Below are 18427 nucleotides of genomic sequence, written 5' to 3'. Positions count from 1 at the left end.
ACTTATTATTGAATATTACTCGACTACTTTTATGAACACCAGGGAAATTGTCTAAAGAATTTATCTCAAAAAGCTACTCCCTATCGAGAAAGGTGTAGGTCCGATGCCCATCGGACCTAGTTTAGTTTCGATGGACAGATATACCGTCTAATTTGCTTCAGGATTTGTGCGCACGAATATTAAAGCAGACGCGAAAGTTTTGACGCGAATCCTAAAGCCAATCCGATGGTGAGTGAACCCGTTGGAACCAAAGTAGGTCCAATGCCCATCGGACCTACTCTGTTTCCCTCCCTATCATAGTGATAATTGAATAATTTGGATTCGGTTTGGCGGAGTCAAAAGTTCGTGATTCGGGAATAATTCGGATATAATTCGGGAATGATTGAAAATTATCTACATCAGAGATTCCAGTCCCACAAGGAAGCAAAAATTAAAAATGTTATGGGAAAAATCGGGAATAATTCATATAATTCGGAAAAAATTCGTAAAATTTGCGAATTATTCGTGAATAATTCGGTCAAAGTTCGGTCAAATGAATAATTTTTTAAATAAGACATAATTGTATAATTATTTTAAACACGAACATATTTTTGTAATAGTTTTTAAAAAAAGAAATATGGCAAAGGAGATAAATTTTGAAAATGTTTTGAACCAGACGTAGAAAAGCACCTTACCTTTCCTGATCTCATGTGCCTTCGCCAGTAACTTCGAACATAATTTGATCAGAAGCAGCTCAAATAATACAAATATCAGCTTTTTTGATATGAAGAGTCCCAATTTAATAGAAACACAGACATAATTGCACTTCACTGAGAATAAAGCATCGATACTTGCATAAGAGCATCTCCGATTGCTTGCAAATATAATTGCAAAGTTCTTGTTGGCAGTTTCATTTCTATTTTCAAAAATATTGAACCCTTTCAAAAACACTTTAATATGAGAAAACTAGCGGTCACCATTCTTTAAAAAAAATAAAATTTTGCAATTACTACTCTTTCATGAATGCATTTATTTTACAATTAGTGGCTACTTTCAATTTGACAACTATCTTGCAATTGCTAATTAATTGCATTGAATTCGAGTGAGACAATCACTCAAGGTGAAACATCAATGTTTTAGAAAAAAAGGAGGAATTTCATATATACCACTCAAAAACTGTTCAATTACGTATTTACTATCCAAATTTCTATAATTACATATTTACCATCTAAAAATCGAATAACTCACATATTTACCCAATATAACTTTAGTATATATCAAATATATCCAAAATTCAGATTAATTATATGTAATATTCTTAAAACTATAATTAATTAAGGATTAACTTAACACCCTATCTTTTTTTTCCTTAGATCTGTTCTCCTTTATATCCAATATAAGAGATTAAAAACAGATATTCCAACCTAAGCCAGTAACAAAACGCAGATTATCAAACTCAATACTACTTTGATAACGAATTGCGATATCATCATCGAATTCAGTTAGAGTTATTATATTGGAAAAGGTGAAGTGGTTACTTTGTTTTTAGACAATCAAGTTGGAGCTGAAATCCTAATCTTCGAGTCTGTTGCTCTCTTCTCTCTGAGTTTTAGCGAGAGAGACGAGATGAAGAGAGAATTTCAACAGAAAGGTAAAAGTTATACTAAAAAAAGCGAGAGAAAAACATGTGCGCATAAGAAAAAGTGGTAAAGAAGAGAGACTAAGTAAACCTTTTTTTATATAACATTAAACTTAATTAATCTCATTTTTTGACAAATTGAATGAATATGTAAGTTGTTAAATTTTTAGATGGTAAATATTACATAAATTTGAATAGTAAATACGTAATTTCAGAATTTTTTAGTGGTATATATGAAATTCTCCCCAGAAAAAAAGACAACATCTATATTCGACTGAAACACAGACTAGACTTAGTTTGTATATTAGACCTAGTCTGCATTTACGTTAGAATCTGAGTTTTATTTCCGACAATCCGTATATGAAAAGCAAGAAAGAGATGAATAGCAGCAGATACGGACCCATAACTGAAACTTTGAGTTAATGATCTCGGCGGGTCCGATCAGGATCCGAGCCAATCCGGTCTAAGGTGGAATGCACGAGACCCTTTAAAGTTCGTGCCAACACGGATAGAACGGTCCAGATTCATTATGCATTAACTCAAAGTTAGTTATGTAGAGGATACGAATTCCCCATAGCTAGGGATGTTCATTGGATCCGGTTTAGTTAGTTTTAAACCGAACCGAATTAGTTTGGACCAAACAGTTCTTTTTTTTGTTGTTTTTTAAAAACCAAATTGTAACTTCAATTCGATTCAGTTTGAAAATTTTTAAAACCGAATTAACCAGACCGACCGAACTTTTATATATTATGAATTTGATCTGGACGGCTCCAATTTATTTCTTAATCAATTGCTTTAAATAATTCGGTTTATTTCTTAATGTGCAAGTTTATTTCTTAATATATTTCAGTTTATTATAAATCAATTGCTTTTAATAAAAAAATTAATATATTTCGGTTTGAACCAAACAAACCGAAATAAAACTTTAGTTCAATTTGATTTGATTGTAATGCTAAATCGTTTCGGTTCGGTTCTATTTTTAAAACTGAATTATAACTTTGATTTACCTAGTTCGATTCGATTGGTTGAACCGATGAACACCCCAACCCATAGCTTAGTCTCTAATTAACATAGTGGTGGTATTTGACAGTGGTTACGATGTATATTATTATGTTTTATTATTTATTGTATTTATCATTGCTATCATCCAAACAATAACTACTAAAAATGTTGCACAACCAACAGATATATCCAACCCAACTAATAGAAGCCTTTTTGTTCATCTAACCTCCATCTGTCAAGTTAATTTACAATAACCATTTTATTCTATAAAAAACAATAATAAAACAAAAAATAACCTTTTATTCAACATACTCAAATTCATCCTCTCTCAGGTGCGCAAGAACCTTCACTGGTTTATCCTGGCCGTCAACTGGAACAAAGAACTCTACTTTGAATGGAAAATTTGCCGAGATTCGCTTCCCTTTCCAAAGCCCAACATACTGTTTTATAACCCCTTCCAATCCACACAAATCCAAATTTGGTATCTTCATCACATGGTACACTTTAAGCGGCACCTTGACACGAACTTTCTTCCCAACTTTGGCAACCATTTCAGCTTCTTCTTCTGAAGTATCGGAGGATGAGGCATCGCTGGTCAGTGCCACGTGGCAAGAGAAACCCCGCTGCGAAATGCACCGCCGGGGAAACGGAGAAGTCAGGAAGCGAGAGGGATGGAGAGGAGAGATCCGGCGGAGAGGAGAACAGGGAAGAAGGGAGGTGGGTGTGGTTACACATGAAGTCATGGTGAGTAATTTTAGAGAGAGGAAAAGTTAAAGTGTAATTTTTTGGTAGGGGAATATGGTCGAGCAAGTGGCGGGCAAGATATTTTGCTGAGAAAGAGCGATAAGTGGTAGGAGAGACCGAGAGATGATTCGAGATTTATTGGGAGAAGGAATCAATGGTGGTACAAGTGGATAAGGCGGGGCCAATTAGCGGCGCTGATAAGATGTTAAAAACGAGAAACGATCACCTGAGTTATCTCAAATTTTGATTTTAAATCTGAACCGTCCGATCTGCTTTGGCACGAATACCGAAAGCCTGTGTGCATTCTATCTCGGACCGGATTGATCCGGATTCAGATTGGACGGTTCTAATGTAAACACAAAATTTGAATTACTGCAGAGGATAGGTACTTAACAGAGATGTTACTCGCGCTTGTTGTCCGCTTATGAGAGAGACCGGAGAGTTCTTACCTTGTGATGCAATCCAATCGGCACATAATTTTTGTGGTGCTGCGCAAAAATATTTGAAAGAAAAAAAAAAAATGGTAAAAACAATACGGAAAAAAAAAATAACAAACTGTATTTTTACTCTATATTGAAGGGGGTAAAATTAATTCATTTAAATGGTAGAGGTAAAATATTTTTAATTTTATTTTATTAAAGTGTGGAATGATTAACTTTATAATTTTTCATTCTCTCCCCTTCTTAGTTCTTACTTTTTACTTCTGGATCACAGAATTAACAAAGATAACTCTGCAGAATCAGACAACAAACTTTAGTGTTGCCGGAGCCAGAGGAGATAGCTGTACAAAATAAATTACCACGAAGAAAAAAAAATAGAATATATATATAATAAAAAAAACAAGAAGTTAACATTTAATATAAATTTAGCATGAACTTTTTGCCTAAATTTGACACATTCTCGTGTCTAAGAAAAATTTGACTATAGAACTTCTGACATAATAGAGATCACATGAAAACACATTCTGACCTCTAAAGAAAATTACATATGGAAATCAAGCCAAATTATGAATTTATATATTTTTAAATTTTAAAGTTTAAACAATCAATCTGAACTGTTTAACATATTCTTCATATTCAAGTGTACTTGGAGTTCAAATATTATATTATTATTTTTTTAACTTTTTTATTATGTTTTTAGATAGATTGAAAATCATTATTTTTTGTTAATCTAGGATCTTTAGATGAGGTGATTCGTTCTTTACATCGAACAACAAACTTTACAATGTGATCTGTGATCCTTTCTAAGATTCAGAAGAAGAAAAAAACCTCTACAAAAAAATCCAAGTCGAAAATCGTAATCCTTGTGTGTTACACTGTGCAGGGCTGAATTCGGAACCTTCCCTTGGGCCGCTCGCTGGAGCGCCCAAGAGGCAAAGATTGGGCCCGGAAAAAAATGACACGTAGATTCATGCCGTCTACAGCTAATAACATGCGTTGCGTTCTCTGATAATCTCTAAACCGAAGAACATAATACAACCAACTTGAATGTGGAATAATGTGTAGTGTACCTAATTTCCAACTAGAATCACAGAAGAAAGAAAAAGAATAGAGGAAAATAATGAAGTATCCAACTTATGCTCATAATTACAAAAAACAGAACCATGGTGCTTTGGCGTAATAAATATACAATACATGGAAAAATAATTTCTTTCTGAACAAAGGTTAAAAAATAACGGCGCATATACAGAGACATCAATTACAGTTGGAACAGCACACACAGCGGAACTCATAGATCGAATGAAAGACATGTCCAATTACATAAGAAGGTATAACTTCAACAACAATTGCTACCGCCCAAATATTCTCCAGCCTGGCTTCTTCAGGATTTCTACCATTTCCTGGCACTGAATATCTCTTGTCATGACGAAGTCACTACTTTGTTGCTTTAATTTATTCAAAACTTCCTGGACAGTTATAATAAAATTGGATTAGTACAGCTACAAAGAGTTTATATTGGAGAGGACATATACAACATGCTTAGTAATTTGATCTGTACCTGTAATGATGCGTAGAACTTGATACCTTCACTTAGGTTCTCCTTAATTTCACCAAACTTGGCAACAGCAGTGCGGATTTGTTCTAGATTTTGTGCAAAAGAAACTGAAAATAAAAAATGCATTATTATTTGTTGCTCTACGTTGAACGATTAAAAAAAAAAAATCTCAAGCCAAAGGATCCATCAAAATCTGAAGCTCAATCCGACCCAACAATATATTGGAGAAGTCAACAATATAAGACCCTAGGCCAGGCAACTCAGAAGTCAAGCTTATCAAACATAACTAGACCTGAACCTTTCTAGACCTAACCTGACCCAACTGGCATGCAAACCAAATCTCCTTAACCCAGCATAACCCAATCTGATTGAAAAGAGGAAAAACATTACTTTCAGATGTAAAATAAAACTCGTCTTGTTAGAAGGCTGATCTGATACCTTAACCCACCAACCAGAGCAACCTAAACCCAAATAAATCAAGACCTAGAAAACGCAAACCGAAGGACTTTGGACTGGAAATTAACTGAAACAAAATTATTAGAACTCAAAGATGACAAAAATCTAAACCAGACCCAGCTAGGACTGACCAAGCCCCAAACGACCAGACCTCACATGCATATTTGCTCTTCGACTTGGGAGTGGGCATTCGTTTGTGTACAGTAGATGCTTATCAGGAATAAGATTGAAGAAGAGATCTTCTGAAAGAAGATCCAAAACTTGAACCTTTTATAACAAAAATGTCATTCATTTTCTTGTCTTCCAATTTTTTAATCATTTTTCTCTAATAATTATCTTTCTTCAACTATAATAGTTATAACAACAATGATAATAATATTATATCAAAAAAATAATAGTAATCAAATAATAATAACAATAATAGTTCATAGTATTATAATAATGTTCAGTTGTTACAATTAGAGTACAAATAGGATGTTCTTAAGAGATCGACTCCAAAACCTATCAGATTTTCTTCAAATGGTGAATCTAAACCATTGAAACCGAACAATTCTACGAATGATGCATTTACATGCAAAAAAAATTAATTTTTCGAATTAATTTGGTATAAAGTCAAGTTGTAAACAAAATAATGTTTATCAGCGGATTTTAATACAATCATTTTTCATCAATTTTTTACCACTTGACTTTATACTAAATTAATTTGAAAATTTATGAATTTTGCAGGTCAATGCATCACTCATGATTAAGATCGGTTTCAATGGTTTGGATTCGTCATTTGAAGCCAATCCGATAGATTTTGGAGTTAAGCTCACCAAAGACATGGCGAACTAACACCCTAGTCCTACTTGTTGTAATTAATATATTATTACTATTATTGTTGTTATTTCATTTTTTTGTGATTATTATTGTCATGATAATCATCATATCATTATCATTATGCTGTTATTGTTATTAACCTCCAGAATTAATTTGTAACAAATAAAAATAAATAATAATTATAATAATTAGAAAGATACTTTTTATTTTCACCTTATTCCGAAAGAAAGAAAAGGCTGTCCCAAAAATAATTGAATAAAGTCGAAGAAGAATTTGTCCCAAAGATATCTTCTTCCACCTTATTCCAAAACAAAGAAGTACTAAATGGAGCCTAAAGGATTTTGATCTATACACTTTCAACATACGTGAACTATTATGCTTATTCACATTGAGGTGAAAAAGAAAATTGACAGCCTTGTTGGGTATGTTTAGATGCTTTGAGTATAGTGCTAACCCGGAAATGGTTCTACAATTTTTGTTTGGATGTATCCAATCATATTTCTCTCTTCCCATAATAGAATTGGATTACAACTACTTCACTAACCCAACATTATCGGTTTAATTTCAGGATATACATATACAAAATAGTTAATGCAACCATAATATCATAATAATTCCATCAACACAAAGTGCATATGGGGAAGGCAACAAAACTGGCATCCTTGTATGGAGATGCTGCTGATTTCTTAACATAAAGGCTCAGTGAGGGTAAGACTTACAATCTACCTTGCTAAAATGTACCAGAAACATAACAGAGTAATTACAAAAAACAAAAAAAAGAACGTGCAAGAAAAAAATGAGAGAGAGAGAGCGCTCACTTTTGTACTCAACAAGTCTAAACTGAGTCACAAACTCGATATTTTGGGCCTGCAAAATGCACATTACATTAGTTTATATAGTACACAAAACAACATCAACTCCTCTGTTTCATTTAAAAAATAAATTTTCGAGATGTCTGTTCTGATATTCCTTTTTTGAAAGTCCTTTGTGGTAAGCTCTGAAAAATATAGCATGACTTTTACTTTCACAAATTATATTCAGCTAGAGAAATCGTTATGAAGAGTTTATATTGATAACAACGGAGCAGATACTACCTGAATTTGAAGCAACAATTGTTCCCCCATCTGAATATGCTTGCTAATTTCTTCACAAATTGGATTATATTTTTTAATTTCTTCTTTGAACAACTCCTCTGATGAAGCACCTCCTAGCAACTTAGGTAGAATATCATCCTGAAAACAAACAATAGAAGTTCGATCAAGTTTCCAAAATATGTTTGGCCCAAAGAAAAGAAAGACCTACAGATAACTCCACTGTAATCATTCTTGATGTAAATTGAAACAGTAATATTGTGCAAAACTAAGTTCGACCTTTTCCTTCAACTCCTTCAGGTTTTTTTCAAGGCTTTCCAGTTGAGCCTCAAGAGTCTCCAGTTTTGTCTACAAAAGCAAGATAAATTGGCATCAAAACAACTGATTTTTTGTAAAGCAATGACTAATTTCGAGCTCAATACAAAAGCAGATTGTAATTAAATAAAGAGAAAAAAAGAAAATATAATGACTAAAATATTTACCAAGCTTAGTTTGAGGGTACCAAGAGTCCTATCCTCACTTCCATCCACATAAATGGCAGGCCTTGCAAGACTTGGGAGTGCCGATTCTATCTGTTATCAATAATTCATAGATCAAGTACAAATATGAATTTGCAGGAGAGTAGAACCTCAACATCACACTTTAATTCAAGGAGCTCTTCTACAAATCCTAATCCTAGTAATATGTTCCGATGTTTTTTTTTTCTTTTTGATGGTCAGTGAGCTAATTGCTCACCAACAATTCCATTAAAATCACTACCAACCTTTCCAAAAAAAAAAAAAAAACAATTCCATTGAAAAAAAAAATCTGTACAACACCTCTACATAAATTATGTATACTGATATAAAATATTCCCTAAAGTGCAAGTAAAGCAGGTTAACAGCATGTTCATTACTGTGAGATTAGACCATTATTAAGCATGGATATCAGATTAAAAAATTTCATTTGGCATTGAAATAGAAATATATCACAAAAGGCAGATCTTGTAGAAAAGAAACATCTAAACTGAAAAACTTACCGGCTCATTATCAAGAATCGCCAAAATTCCAAAATTCTCACTCATAGATCGTTCAATTTTTAGATCACTAACCCCCGCTTCTTTAAGATTTTCAGAATATTTACTGAGCACATCTCTTATGTTCTTAGCCAACGCACCAGATTCAGGCCGGTTCCATTTCTCCTTGTACCGGGCCCGGTACTGAGAATCCTCTCTCTCTTCCTTCTGCAACATCTCCTCCATTTGCACCATTAATTCAAGATTGACCCTCCTTAAATCCTTCAGTTGCTGCAGCTCCACTTTTAGCCCACCCGGTCCACCTCTGTCCTGTATTGCCTCGACTTGAGCCTTCAGCTCAGCAGGTACAGTAGAACCATTTTCTACAGCACCGATTGAATTAAATAGATCCATTTCCTGTAATTTTACCTTACAAACCTCTTTTGCTAGCTTAATCTTATCCAACTGGGTTCGGAGGACATCATCAACCATTTCAGTATACTTAGTCAGAGACTTCCTACCAGATTCAGATATGAGATTTGAGAAAAGAGTCTCACTACTTATATCCAGACCCTCGACCGGAGCAGGCTGAGCCAAAACTGCGGCTGGAAGCTCTGACAAAGAACTAACAGGCGTGACCCGCATCAAGTAGACATGGTTGTTTTCCTTGACAGCCGTCTCAAGGTTCTGGTTAATTTTGGTCTCCAATTTCGATACAGCTTCAAATAGAGAAGATGGGGCTCCCTTTGCTGATCTCTTCGCATCAGAAAGGGAGCTGATTGAGAGTTTTAGCCGAGCTATTTCCTGTCCAATGTCTTCTTTTTGATGAAGATCTATGCAATACAAAGAGACCGCCTCAGTGTAGAAATAGGCAGTTTTTAACTGGACATGTGAGACCCATGCTCGATCGAAATGTTGGTCAAGTGGTGGCACAGTTAGAGCTGAGTACGCCTCATCATAAAATTTACCGGCCTGTCAAATCCATCCAAACAAATATTATTATTCTTAAAAGACAACATGCAGGATAGAATTCTATAATGAAATTGGTCCAAACATTAAATAATTTCAAGGTAAGCACTAAGCAAAGGGCAACAATAACTAGTAAGTGGATCTTCTGACCATTCTAAAGCCTCTTCCAAGCTAACACACCAATATCAAACAACCTATCTAAGTGAAAAAGCAGTTTGAAAACGTAGTGGAAAAATATGAACTATAGAACTGATAATTCGTATCAAAGTTAATGTAAAAGGGAGTAAAATAACAAATGCAAACCTACCTGTTTTGCTACTTTTGAGCAGAGCGTGACACCCTTGGAATCTGCCATGACCTTGTCAAACATACACTCCTGTGCCTGAGCCAGCATCAGTATCTCTAACATACCTGCGCACTCGGCAGTCACATCGACCGTGGCCCCTGTCACAGCATTCTCCTTCAACAACCTAAACACACCAGCGGCTTTCTGAAACTCCGCATATGCAATCTTCCTCCCCTCCACCGTGTCTCTTTCAGCCATGCTTCCGATTTGCGAATGCACTGCACCGATGTTGAACAAAATTGACGCCTTCTCGAAATCGATCGATTTCAGACTGGATTTCTTGTTTGACCTGAAGGCGTCGTGCCAAGTGAAAGGGATGGAGTCGTCACAGCCGAGCCGGCGCTCGATCACAGAAATAGCGCGGTAGTATTGGAGGAGGAGATCGAGTCGGGAACCGGCGGAGGGAGGGGGGGTTTGTTGCTTCGCTAAATCGGATCGCATCTGATGGACGAGACTGAGCTCTCGCTCTGACGCGGAGGCGTCATGGGAGGAGAAATTGGAGGAGATGTGATCGCGAAGGAACTTGTGGAGGTCAAGGAAAGAGGTCTTCTTTTCTGGTACGGATAGCATCGGCATCACTACCTGAGAGGAGGTCGAGGCCATTGCTGGTCTTCCCTTTGAAGTGTTTTGTTTGTAGTCGTCTCTCGACTGTGGCTTAAAGATTATAGTTCAGAATTTGGTCTGATGTTCATCGGACCACCCGGTGCTCAAAGTCGTAACCTTCCGAATTCGCATCCTCGATATCTCATATTTTGCGTGACTTTTTGGAAAATCTCAACCGTTTAAATACGCTCTGCGCGAATCTCAAAGCTCAAATAATACTGGCCCCCACGTTACCTCCGAATAGGCACCGGACACGTCGGTCAAGCAAAATATGAGATATCTCAGAGGATACGCACCGGACACCTTCCCTTGTGCCGCTAGCTGGAGCGCCAAAGTGGCAACATGATGTTTACAGGAACTATCGCCAAAAAAAATGGCATATATGGCGCGCGGTAAATTCCTGGATTCAGTGTTATCGAATCGGACCGGACAGTATATACTTATGATTTATGAACCGATAAAAACCGGGTCTATGACCGGTTCTTTTGAGAAAAATTCAGTTAAACTGTTTAGAAAACCCGGTTCAATCAAATTCCTTAAATTATATATATCTGCAATTCTGCAGGCATCTCGTTTATTTTAGATCTTTTTCCTCTCCTCTTGTAGAATTGGAAACAAATTAAAACATGCAAATAATTAGCGATATTATTTCCTCATTTGCACAGTAATACAATATACGTAGCATTTTCTATTTTTAAATATTTTAAAATATCAGCTATTTAGCTCACCGGTCCGATCAGTAAAGTAAACCATTGATCCGAAACTATAACATTGCCTGGATTTTTTTAACTAGCACTTTTGGAGTTGAGAAGCTACGTAGATTCAAGTCTGGTTTTGTCGTCCTCTGATAATCTCTGAACTGAAGAGCATTAAACAACCAACTTGGATGCGGAATAATGTGTCGTATCGTATCCCTAATTTCCAAGTAGAATCACAGAAGAAAGAACAAGAATAGAGGAAAACAATGAAGTATATATCCAACTTGTGTTCATAATTACAAAAAAAAAAATAGAACTATGGTGCTAATGAATGTAAAAACAATTTATTTCTGAACAAATTGAAAAAAAAATAATGGCGTATACAGAGACATCAATTACAAATTTATAATTGGAACAGCACACACAGTTGAACTCATAGACTGAATGGAAGACACGTCCAATTACACAGAAAGGCATAAATTCAACAATAGTTGCTTTAATTATGCACAATTAATATAATCTCCACCCACCTGGCTGCTTCAGGATTTCTTCCATTTCATGGCACTGCATACCTCTTGTCATGACAAAGTCACTAGTTCGTTGCTTTAACGTATCCAAAGCTTCCTGTTTAGTTATAATAAATTTGGATTAGTACAGCTACAGCCTACAAAGAGGAGTTAAAAGTTGGAGAGGACATCTCATATGTTCCATATACAACTTGCTTAGTAATTTGATCTGTACCTGTAGTGATACGTAGAACTTGATGCCTTCTTTTAGGTTCTCCTTAATTTCACGAAATTTAGCAACAGCAGTGGGGATTTGCTCTAGAGTTTTCAAAGAAACTGAAAAAAAAAAATTGCCTTGTTATTTGTTGCTCTATGTCAACCTCACCCAATAATATTTGAGTCTAGATCCTCAAGTAACTCAAATTTTGAGTTTAAATTCAGACCGTCCGATCAGAACCCGAGCCAATCCGACCCGAGGTGGAATCCATGGGCTCCTTAAATATTCGTGCTAAAGTAGATCGGACAGTCCGGCTCTAAACTCCAAATTTGAGTTAACTCAGGTGATATGAAGTCAACAATCCAAGACCCTAAGCTAGGAAACTCACAACCCGAGCTATCAAACGTAACTAAACCTGAACCTTCCTAGCCCTAACATGACCCACCTGGCATGCAAACCAAACCTGCTTATAACTCAATCTGATTGAAAAGAGGAAAAAAATTAGTTCTGGATGTAAAATAAACCCCAACTTGTCAAGACAGGCTGATCTGATACCTGAACCCACCAACCAGAGCAACCTAAAGCCAAATAAATCAGGACCTAGAATATGCAAACCAAAGGACTGTACTTTAATAAACTGAAACATAATGATCTGAACCCAAAGATGACCAAAAGGAGCCCAAGGATTTTGGTATATACACTTTCAACATATGTACGTGAACTATTATGCTCGTTCACATTGAAGTGAAAAAGAAAACTGAAAGCCTCATTGGGTATGTTTGGATGCTTTGAGAATCGTGCTAATCCAGAAAAGGTACTGCTATTTTTACTTTGGATGTATCTGAACATATTTCTCTCTTCCCAGAATAGCATTGGATTACAACTATTTTACTAACCCAACATTGTGTAGTAGTGCTAACAATGGTGTTAGAAAAGTGTTGATTTTGTACAGACTGCAACATGTACATTTTGTTTGAATTCCATAATTCAGAATAGTGTTAATCTGAAGATGTGATAAAAACTTTTCAGATTAACACTATTCTGAATTATGAAATTCAAACAACATTTACAAATTGCGGTTTGTACAAAATCAAAACTTTTCTAACATCATTATTAGCACTATTTTTGCACGATTCTTATACTAACCTCAATAACACAATTTTTACACTATTCTTCTGACGAAACACACCCATAGTGTTTAAGATGTAGCTTTCCGTAATGAGTAAACCATTATCAGTTTAATTTCAGGAGATACATATACAAAATATTTAATGCAACCATCATATCTGAGTAAGTTTCATCAATAGATATTTGCATATGGGGAAGGGAAAAAAAATGGCATAACTGTTATGGAGATGCTACTGATTTCTTAACATAAAGGTTTAGTGAAGGTAAGACTTACAATCTACCTTGATAAATGTACCAGAAACATAGCAGAGTAAGTACAAAAAAAAATGACGTGCAAGAAAAGAATAAGAGAGAGAGAGAGAGAGAGCTCACTTATGTACTCATTGGGTCTAAAGTGAGTCACAAACTTGTTATTTTGGGCCTGCAAAATGCACATTACCATTAGTTTATATAATACACATAAAGACATCAATTCTTTTGTTTCGAATCAAAAAATAAATTTGTTCTAGTTTCTGTTCTGAAATTCCCTTTTCTAACGTCCTTTGTGGTAACTGGTAAGCTCTGAAAAGTATAGCATGGCTTCTACTTCACAAATCATATTCAGCTAGAGAAATCATTATGAAGAGTTTTTATTAATAATAGGAGTGAATACTACCTGAATTTCAAGCAACAATTGTTCCACCATCTCAATATGCTTGCTGATTTCTTCACAAATTGGATTAAATTTTTCTCTCTCTTCCTCCAACACCTTCTCTAATGAAGCACCTCCAAGCAACTTAGGTAGAATATCATCCTAAAATAAACAATAGAAGTTCAATTAATTTTCCAAATAGGCGTGGCCCGAAGAAAAGAAAAGAGTTATAGAATGGCACATTGAACTCCGCTGTAATCATTCTTGATGTAAATTGAAAGAATAATAATGTGCAAAACTAAGTTTGACCTTTTGCTTCTTCAGCTCTTTCAGGTTTTCTTCAAGGCTTTTAAGTTTTGCCTCAAGAGTCTCCAGTTTTGTCTACAAAAGCAAGATAAATTGGCGTTAAAACAACTGACTCTTTGTAAAGCACTCAATATACTTCCCAAATTTTCACTTTTGGTTGGTAAAAACTAACCAACTTAGAACTAAATACAAAAGCACATTGTAATTAAATAAAGAGAAAACAAGAAAATATAATGACTAAAACATTTACCAAGCTTAGTTTGAGGGTGCTTAGAGTCCTATCCTCACTTCCATCCACATAGGTGACAGGCCATGGAAGACTTGGGAGTGTTGATTCAATCTGTTATCAATAATTCATAGCTCAAGTACAGATATAAATTTGCAAGAGAGTAGAGAACCTAGACAGCACACTTTAATTCAAGGAGCTCTTCCGCAAATTCTAATCCTAATAATATGTTCCATTGTTAACAGCAATGTTCATTACTGTGAGATTAGATCATTTCATTAAGCACGGATACTAGATTAAATAATTTCATTGGGCATTGAAATAGAAATATATCACAAAGAGCAGATCTTGTAGAAAAGAAACATCTAATCCGAAAAAACTTACCAGCTGAATATCAAGAATCACCAAGATTCCAAAATTCTCACTCATAGATTGTTCAATTTTTAGATCACTAACTCCTGCTTCTCTAAGATTTTCAGTATATTTACTGAGCATGTCTCTTATTTCCTTAGCCAGCACACCAGATTCAGGCCGATTCCACTTCTCCTTGTACTGGTCCCGGTACTGACAATCCTCTTTCTCTTCGTTCTGCAACATCTCCTCCATTTGCTCAGTTAATTCAAGATTAACCTTCCTTAAATCCATCAGTTGCCGCAGCAACACTTGTAGCCCACCCGATCCATCTCTGTCCTGTATCGCCTCAACCTGAGCCTTCAGCTCGGCAGGTATAGTACAATCAGTTTCTACAGCAACGATTGAATCAGGTAGACCCATTTCCTGTAATTTTCCCTTACAAACATCTTTTGCTAGCTTGATCTTGTCCAATTGGCTTTGGAGGACATCATCAATCATTTCAGTATACTTAGTCAGAGCCTTCTTATTAGATTCAGATATGAGATTGGAGAAAAGAGTCTCATTACTCATATCCAAACCCTCGACCGGAGCGGGCTGAGCCAAAACTGCAGCTGGTAGCTCTGATAAAGAATTGACAGGCGTGATCTGCATCAAGTAGATTTGGTTGTTTTCCTTGACTGCTGTCTCAAGGTTCTGCTTCATTTTGGTCTCCAATTTAGATGCAGCTTCAAGTAAAGAAGATGGGGCTCCCTTCGCTGATTTCTTCACATCAGAAAGCGAGCTGATTGAGAGTTTCAGCCGAGCTATTTCCTGTCCAATGTCTTCATTTAGATGAAGATCTATGCAATACAAAGAGACCGCCTCAGCGTAGAAATAGGCAGTTTTTAACTGGACATGTGAGATCCATGCTCGATCGAAATGTTGGTCAAGTGGTGGCAAAGTTAGAGCTGAGTATGCCTCGATGTAGAAGTTACCAGCCTGTCAGATCCAGCCAAATAAAAATTATTATTAAAAGACAACATGCAGGATAGAATTCTATAATGACATCAGTCAAAACATTACAGAAATTTCAAGGTAAGCACTAAGAAATGGGCAACAATAACTAGTATGTGGATCTTCTGACCATTCTAAAGCCTCTTCCAAGCTAACACACCAAAATTAAACAACCTATTTAATTGAAGAAACAGTTTAAAAAAGTGTTGGAAAAATATGAACTATAGATAGGGATGTAAATAAATGCCGTGCCGTGCCGTGTCTTGGATCACCTGTCCTGTCGTGACCAAGTCAGATTTTTACTTGTCATGCTGCGACCAAATTGGGATGGACCGTCATGGCATGTTAGTCACACCGTGACCACTTGTTGTGTCCAAAAGTGAATTGTCATGTTTAACTATTTTTTTTTCATAATTTAACTTAGTTTACTCAAAATTCACCATTATATCAAAATCTAATGGTCCTGACCATGTGTGTGCCATGTTGGGACCAATTCGTGTGCTGTGTCGTGCCAATTTTTCGAAGGATGGTTACATCACGTGAATGGTCACGGCACGGGGACCGTGCCATGATGTATCCAGTCAAAGGGTGACTATTTTACATCCCTGACTATAGACCCGATAATTTCGTATCAATGTTAATGTAAAACAGTAAAAGGGAGAAAAGAACAAATGCAAACCTACCTGTTTTGCTACTTTTGAGCAGAGTGTAACACCCTTGGAATCTGCAATGGCCTTGTCAAACATACACTCCTGTGCCTGAGCCAGCATCAGTATCTCTAACATACCTGCACACTCGGCAGTCAAATCTACCGTGGCCCCCACCACAGCATTCTCCTTCAACAACCTAAACACACCAGCGGCCTTCTGAAACTCCACATACGCGGCCTTCCTCCCCTCCTCCGTGTTTCTCTCAGTCATGCATCCTATTTGCGAATACACTGCACCAATGTTGAACAAAATTGCCGCCTTCTCGAAATCGATCGATTGCAGACTGGATTTCTTGTTTGATCTGAAAGCGTCTTGCCAAGTGAAGGGGATGGAGTTGACACAGTCAAGCCGGCGCTCTATAACACAAATAGCACGGTAGTACTGGAGAAGGAGATCGAGGTGGAAACTGGCGGAGGAAGAAGACGGGTTTCGTTGCTTCTCTAAATCTGATCGCATCTGACGGACGTGTTTGAGCTCCCGCTCAGACGCGGAGGCGTCATGGGAGGAGAAATTGGAGGAGATGTGATCGAAAAGGAACTTTTGGAGGTCCAGGAAAGAGGTCTTCTTCTCTGGTACGGAGAGCATTGGCATCGCCTGAGAGGAGGTGAAGGCCATTGCTGGAATGCTGGTCTTCCCTTTGGTGGTTTGTTTGTAGTTGTCTCTCGAGTGGGGTTTAAAGACTTTTAGTTCAAAACCAGGTCTCCTTGACGACCAGACGCGCGCGCGCATTTCAACCATGAGTTCAATACTCTAAAGTATCTCAAATTTTGAGTTTAGATTCGAACCGTATGATCATAATCTGGGCAATCCGATCTGAGATGGAATGCACGGGAGACCTTCAATATTCTTGCTAAAATATCGGACGGTCCTGATATAAAACCAAATTTTAAGTTAACTCAGGTGATATGAATTCTTTAATCTATGGACTGGCCGGAATCCGGAAGGGAGGTAATTTTTTTATTTATAAAAATTATATTAAAAATATAGATTATTAGACTGATTACTATGAAATTTTGGTTCTTAGAAAGAATCCGAAATTATTCGGAAAAAGTTTCAATCCTTTTAGGCTGACTTTCAAATCTGTAAAATGCACATTTATAAAACGTAGGTAAAAAGAAAAAATCCTACGTTGTTTATGTCAAATTCACCTAAAATTTTCGTTTTTTTTTGAGCTATTTCTTACAAAAGTTTCTTTTCCTTGTTCGAATGATCTTTGGTAATGAATCCATGTCACGTGTGTAGCTAGGGGTGGCAACGAGCTGGGCTCACATTGAAATTGTCGTGAGTTGGCTTGTTTGGATCATGAGCGAGCTGATTTTAGGATTTCGAACTAAAATTTTAGCTTAAAATCGTCACGAGCTGGATTGAGTTGGCTCGCTAGATCTGGCTAAATCTTTTTTTAAGGAGAAAATAAATTTTACAATATTTTTGGACCGAGCTGAATTGAGCTGGATTGAGTTTGACAATATAAAATACATAGAAATTAATACAAATTCACAAATTGATGCCGAGTCGAGCTAGCTCGAGAGTTGATAAGCAAGCTAGATCCTAGCTTTAACTCATTAATTCTGAATCGAGCTGACTCATTAACAGCTCAGTTCAGTAATGAACAAGCTGTTAGCGAGCGAATCACCTACCAATTACAATCAAGCTACGAGCTTTTTTGCCACCCTAGATGCAGGGGCGGATCTACTGTAGCACGGGGGGGGGGGGGGGGGGGGGGGGCAGCCGTCCCCCCCTGAATTTGAGTTTTAGTGATGATTTATTGGTACTAATCGAGTTTGCTCTTTCCTGGAAATTCTTTTGCCCCCCTCTGGATGTTTTAACACTAAAAAATTAATATTACTAATCATAATTAATATAGCCTACTGATTCTAAAGGAACCGAAAAAAATGATGGATCTTTCTAAGAAATTTAAATTTGACAAAAATCCATCTAATATTATAAATAAAAGATTTTCGGAAGGACTTGTTCTGACGAATGGGGACTCGGTTAATTTACCCAAAGTCAACAGAACTGGA

The 18427-nt window shown here is 36.4% G+C and overlaps 2 protein-coding genes across 3 annotated transcripts; both read right to left on the bottom strand.

Annotated features, from left to right (window-relative positions):
* Positions 1-2919: 2919 nt before the first annotated feature.
* LOC144561390 (ferredoxin-thioredoxin reductase, variable chain-like) lies at positions 2920-3363 on the bottom strand. Its single transcript, XM_078310357.1, has one exon. The coding sequence runs from the start codon at positions 3361-3363 to the stop codon at positions 2920-2922; it is 444 nt and encodes a 147-aa protein (XP_078166483.1).
* Positions 3364-4912: 1549 nt separating this feature from the next.
* LOC144561604 (vacuolar-sorting protein BRO1-like) lies at positions 4913-17039 on the bottom strand. 2 transcript variants are annotated; one of them, XM_078310616.1, is made up of 9 exons: positions 10941-10998; positions 9996-10754; positions 8744-9691; positions 8208-8297; positions 8005-8073; positions 7729-7866; positions 7453-7501; positions 5363-5466; positions 4913-5270 (listed from the first exon to the last, which is right to left on the bottom strand). In XM_078310616.1, exons 2-9 carry the CDS (start codon positions 10635-10637, stop codon positions 5154-5156), a joined length of 2157 nt encoding a protein of 718 aa, XP_078166742.1. In that variant the 5' UTR covers positions 10638-10754; positions 10941-10998; the 3' UTR covers positions 4913-5153. The 2 variants fall into 2 exon arrangements, with proteins under 2 accessions (XP_078166742.1, XP_078166741.1); XM_078310615.1 differs by lacking the exons at positions 7729-7866; positions 8005-8073; positions 8208-8297; ... (1 more) ...; positions 9996-10754; positions 10941-10998 and adding exons at positions 13842-13979; positions 14127-14198; positions 14374-14463; positions 14734-15681; positions 16380-17039.
* Positions 17040-18427: the final 1388 nt, after the last annotated feature.

The sequence above is a fragment of the Carex rostrata genome, chromosome 11 (genome assembly GCF_964058835.1).
Source record: "Carex rostrata chromosome 11, lpCarRost1.2, whole genome shotgun sequence".
NCBI lineage: Eukaryota > Viridiplantae > Streptophyta > Magnoliopsida > Poales > Cyperaceae > Carex > Carex rostrata.
This window is presented reverse-complemented; position numbering and strand designations above follow the sequence as displayed.

What these genes read in the sequence shown, in the direction of transcription:
- LOC144561390 (XM_078310357.1), bottom strand. Translation starts at nt 3,363, where the DNA reads ATGACTTCATGTGTAACCACACCCACCTCCCTTCTTCCCTGTTCTCCT.
- LOC144561604 (XM_078310615.1), bottom strand. Translation starts at nt 17,021, where the DNA reads ATGGCCTTCACCTCCTCTCAGGCGATGCCAATGCTCTCCGTACCAGAG. An exon ending in GCTCAAAAGTAGCAAAACAG is followed by an intron (nt 15,682 to 16,379) that starts GTAGGTTTGCAT and finishes TGGATCTGACAG; the next exon opens with GCTGGTAACTTCTACATCGA. An exon ending in AATTGTTGCTTGAAATTCAG is followed by an intron (nt 7,502 to 13,841) that starts GTAGTATTCACT and finishes TGCATTTTGCAG; the next exon opens with GCCCAAAATATCGAGTTTGT.